At 63.9% G+C, this 7,132-nt stretch overlaps 1 protein-coding gene across 1 annotated transcript in view; it reads right to left on the bottom strand.

The window, feature by feature from the left end:
• Positions 1–6,742: 6,742 nt before the first annotated feature.
• The window catches only part of CHLNCDRAFT_141850 (hypothetical protein), a gene marked incomplete at both ends in the record, with an annotated part of 4,913 nt that continues 4,523 nt past the window's right edge, over positions 6,743–7,132 (bottom strand). Inside the window, 2 exons of the mRNA XM_005842839.1 lie at positions 6,743–6,801; positions 6,952–7,099. Coding sequence (XP_005842901.1) covers positions 6,743–6,801; positions 6,952–7,099 — 207 coding nt within the window. The remainder of the gene's footprint in view (positions 6,802–6,951; positions 7,100–7,132) is intronic.

Genomic DNA, 7,132 nt, shown 5'->3' with positions numbered 1-7,132 from the left:
TGGGGGGGGGGGGGCACTGGCCCCCGCAGCATGACCCAGCGGGTGGCATGGGGCGGTACCACGCAGGGAAGGCAGCCGGCAGCGTTCCTGCCCCAGGGCCCCACGCTGGACCGGGGAGGGCATGTAAACGCACACACCCTTGCTCACTCGCTCCGCAGGACGGCTTATACTGTGGGTAGTCGTAGGAAGGTACGCTGCAGGAAATCGGGTTTTACAGTCAGTCAGTCGACGTCGGGGAGGGAGGACAAGAAGGCAGGCGCCGGCAAGTATTCACGCGGTGGTCGTGTAAGTGCGCGTGTTGGCGTGGCGCCTTTCGGGCGTGGGCATTCACGCTGCCGCTGCGAGCGTGCACGGCCAACCCGTGCGCCCGTGGGGGTGCTACAGTACGTCTGCTCCGCGGGGCATCCCCCGGCCCCGCTCGGCACCACCACACACACACACACACACCGCAGCTCACCCCCCGCGCTCGACACAGAAGCAGCCGTTGTCGACGCGAGTGAACACCCACTTGGGGTGCTGTCCGTCGGCGCAGAGGGCGCAGCAGGCCTCGGGGCTGTCGGCGGTTGTGCTGGCAATGATGATGCTCGTCGGAAGGAAGCACGTGTCGAAGGAACACTGCCTACGGGCACGGAGCGGGCACGGAGCGGGCGTGAAGCCCTGTGAGCGAGACCGCTTTGGGGCGCGCATGTGGGTATGTGTGTGGGTGTGGCGGATGCCGGAAGCATGCATTGCTGCCAGACAGACATACAGCTGCCAACACGCACGCCTGCGGGTGCGCACTATGAGGCAGTGGTGGCAGGCGCACCCGGCAGCCGGGGAAGGCAGGCACATGAGCAGGGCGGCCTATCATAGCGGGGTGACTGTAACACAGTAGGGCACCCCCAACGCAGTCCTCCTTGCAATTGCAGAGACCGGCGAGCGGGCGCAGTGGCAATGCTGGCTGCGGCGGCCGTCGCCCGCGGGCAGCCAAACTCTGAACAAGACGCTGGATGAGCGGCCTGGCAGCCTGTTGCAGCAAATGTTGCAGTCCAGCGTGCCAACTCGCAGACACTGCCCACCACGTTGCAGCAGTCCTACGCTTCCCAGCCGGCCTTGCAGCAACAGGCATAAAGCAGGACCGCGAGGCGCCGCAACAGCCTCCCTTCTCTGCCTCTTCTCCTGCTTGCTGGGTGCCGCTGCATTACATGTGCACCAGCAAGCATCGCAAGAAGTGGATGCGGGGCCCAGCGGCGCAAGGTGGTCTGGCCAGGCGGCCAATGCAGGTGGGCACGGGGCGGACAGGAAATTGAGAAAAACAAATTGGCACTGGGGATTCGGTTGAATATGCACATTCACACAGGCCTAGGCAGGCAGGCAAGCAGGCAGACCATGGTGGCCACCGGCATGGCTGGCTAGCCATTCAATCGGATTGAATGCCGAATCGCGTGGACGGCTCCAAGTGACAGTTACTTGGGGGGTGGCCTGGGGCGTGGCGGCAGCCTGGGGCGTGGGGGTGGTTTGGGGGTTGGCGGGGGCTTGGGCGAGGGAGGGCGGGGGTGTGGCGGTGGTTTTGGGTGTGGCGGTGGTTTTGGGTGTGGCGGTGGTTTTGGGTGTGGCGGTGGTTTGGGGTGTGGCGGTGGTTTGCTGGATGGTGGTGGTTTGGGAAGGGAGGGCGCAGGCGTGGCGGGGGCTTGGGGGATGGAGGGCGGGGGCGTGGCGGGGGGATGGGGCTGCATGTATCAAAACCAACCATGAGGAAGTAATAACTATTGAATGTGTACGCCTTGAGCAGCAGCAAGCGATCATGGCTGCGGTGGCTGCTTTCAGGTGCGCACTCACGAGAGCGGCGGCTTTGGGGACGGCGGTGGTTGTGGCGATGGGGGTTACGCCGTGCAGCAGGCGCCTGCAGTCGGCGCGCATGGAGGCTGTGTGGGTGCCGCAGCAACATCCTTTTATTAACGATACAGCAGAATCAACGATCTAGCGGTCATGAGGGTGGCGACGAAACAGGCGAGCGGGAGTTTGGTTGTAAGGCGCGGGTTGCTTTCAGGTGAGCACTCACGAGGGCGGCGGCGTCGGGGCCAGTTGTGGTTGTGGCAATGGGGGCGGCGCCATGCAGCAACCGACTGCAAGGAGTGCGCGACACAAAGGGAACATCGTGGGAGCCCCAGCAGTATAGATTTACCAACAATCCAGCAAAACCAGCGATCTAGCGGATAGCAGGGCGGCGGTGAAGCAGGCGAGCGGCAGCGGCGAGCGGGCACATTCCAGCCGGGCAGCCACCCTCAGCCACGCCGTCCGCCAGGCAGCCCTAGGCCTGGACATGGCGGGCATGCTGCTGCCAGCGCCCACCCGTGCCGCACATGACTCCAGGCTCATACTCCCTAGTGGTTAAGTCGGACGAACAATGGCACCAGCCGTCACTTGTCCTCCAAGTCCATTTGGGGCCGGCAGAGAAGGGGTTGCTGGAGCAGGCGGCGCAGCAGGCTTCGGGGGTGCCGGTCTGCTGCAGTGGCTCCGCCTTCCCCCATTGGCAATCCAGGTTTTCCTCGTTGGTGCATGGGGAGGGGGGCGGGCTGCGAGGCGGGGGTGGTGGCAGTGGTGATGGTGGTGAGGTGGGACTTGAGGGACATGGCAACGCTGGGAGACCAACACCAACATTCATGCGGCCGCTGCGGCGGGGCTGACTTGCACCCGAGGGTGCGCAACGGACGACTGCTTGTTCTTGTTGAAAACAGACTGTAAGCCCACACAAGCAAGCCCCTGCGATGAGGAGCAGTGCATGAGGGAGGCTAGCCAGGCAGCGCATCACTTTCAGCGGGTCACCTTGGGGGCGATGGAGCAGAAGAGGGAGGGGAGGGCCTGCAGGCGTGAGGGGCGGGTGTAGTGTGGTTATCCTCGGAAATGCGTAATGCGCAGGGGCGGGAGGGTGTGTTTGCACGCTGAACACGATACATCATGTGCAAAAGGGGGCCCGAAGAACTTGATCGCCGCATGGGCAGCAAAAACAGACAAGGGCCGAATAGGTAGGGAAAGAGAATGCGCGTGAAGAGGCGCCAGCGGGTCGCTTATCAGCAATTGGCAGCAGGGGTGAAGAGCCACCACTTACGGGCTAGCCGATGCCTGACAGCAGCCGTCTGCATGGCAGGCAAGGTGGTAAAGGTAAAGGTGGGGAAGAGCCTCCACAGGCTTAACTTCCCGGTTTTAACGTCTAGCTTTAGACCATTATTTGATCTGCCTGACGCGCCAAGTGCAGTACCCCCCACTAGTAGTGAATGGGTCCCGGGGAGGCCTGTGCCGAAGCCTTGGCGATTCTATTAGGCGTTCCCGAAGGAATTGGCTTGGATTGGCGCTGAGCCGGTCAGCTATGCCGCGTTTGTCCTCACAAAGTTTCGACATGGGAGGAATCGAACCTGTGCCCTCTCGGAGGGTTTAGACACTAGCTCCAGCGCCTTCAAAGAAGGCCTTTCTTAGCCGCGGGCAAGCGAGGTGGGCAACATGTGATGGTGGTTTCGGTTGGGGTGTGAATGGGTGGCGGGGTGGTGGTGGTGTGTGTGTGCGGGGATGGGGAGGAATCCACCGGGCCCGCGGCATGACCCAGCGAGTGGTATGGGGCAGTACAACACAGGAAGTCAGCCGGCAGCGTGCCTGCCCCAGGCCCCACGCTGGACCGGGGAGGGCATGCATACGCTCACACCCTCGCTCACTCGCTCCGCAAAACGGCTGATACTGTGGGTAGTCGTAGGAAGGCACGCTGCAGGAAATCGGGTTATACAGTCAGTCAGTCAGTCAGGGAGGACAAGAAGGCAGGCGCCGGCAAGCATTCATGCGGTGGTTGGGTGTATGCGCGTGTTGGCGTGGCGCCTTTCGGGCGTGGGCGGTATGCTGCCGCTGCGAGCGGGCGCGCCGTGCACAGCGAACCGCAGCGGCCGCAGGTGGTTGCCGGCTCCACGGGGCACCTCGCTACCCCGCTCAGCACCACCACACACACCCGTCCCCGCCGCAGCTCACCCCCCACCCTCGACGCAATAGCAGCCATTGTCGAAGTCAACGAACAGCCACGCAGGGTGCTGTCCGTCGGTGCAGAGGGCGCAGCATGCCTGGGGGCTGTTGGCGATTGTGCTGGCAAGTGAAGGCTGCCCAAAGCTTGTTGCGTCTGGCACTGCAGCCTCCTCACACTCCTACGTCCGCGCAACCAGCCCCCCCCCCACCCGCTCACCCCTTATCCTCCGAGCAATAGCAAACGCGTATAACTCCAAGGAACGTCCAATGGGCCTGCTTCTTGGCAGTGCAGTAGTCGCAGCAGGCCTCAGGGCTGTTGGCCGGCTCGAAAGCTGTTCCTTCGCCGCCGCCCAGCCGCAAGCACGGCTGGTACTCGCACTGCCTGCGGGCATGTGGGGGGCATTTAAAGGGACCGCATGGCAGGGCCGAGCAGGATCGTGCAAGTGAACATGAGGAGTGTCTATGTGTGTGTGGCGGCGGCGGGAGGCGTGTACAACACGCGGGCTACCCCGGGCCGCGAGGCAGCGGCGGTAGGTGGCCAATCGGGCAAGTGGCCAGGCACAGTAGCACGTCAAATCAAGCGGTCACCTGTGGGGCGATGGCGGCGGGGGGGTCCTGCATGCGCGATGGGGCAACGGTGTGGCTGAGTGTTTAACGCAATGCGCGAAGGGGCTTGCACCTTTGCAAACACTAAACACAGCAGCAACGGTGGTGAAGGTTCCCCTCAAGACCGCCGCGTTGGTTGCGGTCGACAACATTGCCGAAGCGCCGGCACTTACATGCTAGGCGGGCTAGGCGGTGGAGAGGCAGCCCGACAGCATCCGCCTGCACGCAGGGAGGGCCAGGTAGACATGGTGTGGTGTTGTGTGTGGGGGGGGGTGCGTTAAATGCGGCGTGACTCAATGGTTTGGCATAGGCGGGCGGAAGGCAAGGCAAGCATGGAAGGCAGCCATGAACTGCACCAGTGTTGTGCGTCTGGCGGGAGAGCGCATGCACACAGTTATACCCTCACTCACTCGCTCCGCAGGAGGGCTGAAACTCTAGGTGTTTGTAACAAGGTTCGCTGCAGGGAGAACAGAAAGGAAGGCAGCACGCGCAGTGGTCGTGTGCGTGGGCGTGCATGTGTTTGCGAGGCGAATTCATGTGGGCCATGGGCAGCACGCCGCCTCTGCTTACGTGTATGCAGTGAAGGCTGCCCACACCTTGTTGCTTCTGGCACAGCCTCCTCACACTCCTCCCTCCGGGCAGCCAGCCCCCTCCACCTCCCGCTCACCCCTTAGCCCCCGAGCAAGAGCAAAGGCCTTCCACTCCCAAGAACGTCCAATGGGCCCGCTTCTTGGCAGTGCAATAGTTGCAGCACTCCTCAGCGCCGCTGGACGGCTTGAAATCAGGTGACTCGCCCCCGTCCACCCACACGCAGGACTGGTACTCGCACTCCCTGCGGGCATGCGGGGGGCATTTGCAGGGAGCGGGGGGGGCGTGTGTGTGTGTGGTGGGGGGTGGGGGGTGGGGGGGGGGGGTAATGCGGGATCGTGACAGTGCACATCAGGCGGGTCAACATGTGTACACATGTGTGGCGGCGGCAGAAAGCGTGTACTACTGCCACCCTGCTAGTCCGGGAGGCAGGCGGCGGCAGGCACACCCGGCGGCCGGGGGAGTCGTGCACGCGAGCAGGAAGGCGAGGAAGGCCACGGGGAAGACCCGAGCAGAGCGATGACCTTGCATCATGATAGTTTCCCGCAGGGCTGCAGCAGAGGCGCCGCCTTCAGAAGCACAACACGCCGCCGGCAAGGAGTAATAGGCAGGCAAAGGGCGCGTCCTGGCCGCAATGGTCCGGGCCCGGGGCGGCGGCGGCGGTGCCGCCCCGGGGGCAACACGGCCTTTTACCTTGGGAAGTAGGCCGTGGTCCGTGGGAAGCGACTTCGACAGCATCCAGGAAATTGCTTCTCTGTGTCTCACCAGGCTGCTGTTGACGCGCGGGCGGGTCACCTCAGCTCAGGCGCTCCAGGGGGTTATCGATGGAGGCTGGACGAACGGCGGCAGGCCTGAAATGCCGATACAACAAAGATCACCGCTGCCAATGGACGGCGAAGAAGAAGAATAGATTATGCCGTTCGTGGGATGTTGCCTGGAGGCGACATTTGTATCAACCTGCAGGCATTGAGGGCGACACGTGTCACAGGGGCCGGGCTGTGTACACCCGGAGCCCATTCCGATTTCCTAGCACCCGTCTCTCAGGGGGGCGTGGCACCAAGTGTGGGGCGTGCAGCTGGCGGGAGCGGCGCGCTGCCAACGTGGCAGGCACGCATGAGGGCGTCCAGGCCCTAAGGTGGGCATGGGTGCACGTGGCAGAGGTGCATGCTGCCCCTGCCTGCCAGCAGGCGCACCTCTGGCAGCCTGTTGCAGCAAGCGTGCAACTCGCAGATGGCGCCCACCCCCGCCAGCAGCAGTCCTGGGCGGCCGACCTCGCAGCGATCGGCATGCACCTGGACATAGGTTGTAGCAGCCAGCGCTTGTTGGCCTCGGCGGGCTGGCCAGCCATTGGGAAAGCTGCGCAGCACCGCCAGCTGGAGCAGCTCCAGGAGGCGCTGGCGCAGCTACGCACCGGTCGCACTGGAGGAGGCGGCGGCGGATCATCTCCAGGCTGGCGTGCACCTCTGTCACCCCATCTCATCCCCACCGCTGGGAGCCTGCCGTGCGGTTCACCGATGCGCGCATTTACAGCAGGAGAGCAAACACCGGTCCACGTGTTACGCCGCCATCATGCCTTCTGCTTCTGCCGCCGCTTCTTCTTGTGGGGTCCAGCCACCGCCGCGTCTGCTGCAGCCGCGAGGGGGCCGCAAGCCAGCCAGCCATTGCAAGTCATCAACTGCCGGCAGGCGCTCCACCACACATTCACCAAGGCAGTACCAGCAGCAATCCCGGACGCTAACAGACGCGCGGCAGAACAGCCCAGCCACGCCGGCCCACCTGGCTTCTGTGCAGTGCCGCAACCGCCCTGCTGCTCCCGCTGATCCGCGCTCTTCTCGCCGCCGCCGCCCTCCTGCTGCTCGTCGCCCGCCGCCTCCATCCTTTCCTTCTTCTTTGTCTTCTTCTTCTTCTTGGCGCCCTTGCTGATCTCGCCGTTTTGGCGGGTCGGGAGGCGCCGCTG

The sequence above is a fragment of the Chlorella variabilis genome, assembly GCF_000147415.1.
Source record: "Chlorella variabilis unplaced genomic scaffold CHLNCscaffold_39, whole genome shotgun sequence".
Taxonomy (NCBI): domain Eukaryota; kingdom Viridiplantae; phylum Chlorophyta; class Trebouxiophyceae; order Chlorellales; family Chlorellaceae; genus Chlorella; species Chlorella variabilis.
The sequence above is the reverse complement of the archived record's forward strand: the minus strand, read 5'-3'. Positions and strand labels throughout refer to the sequence as shown.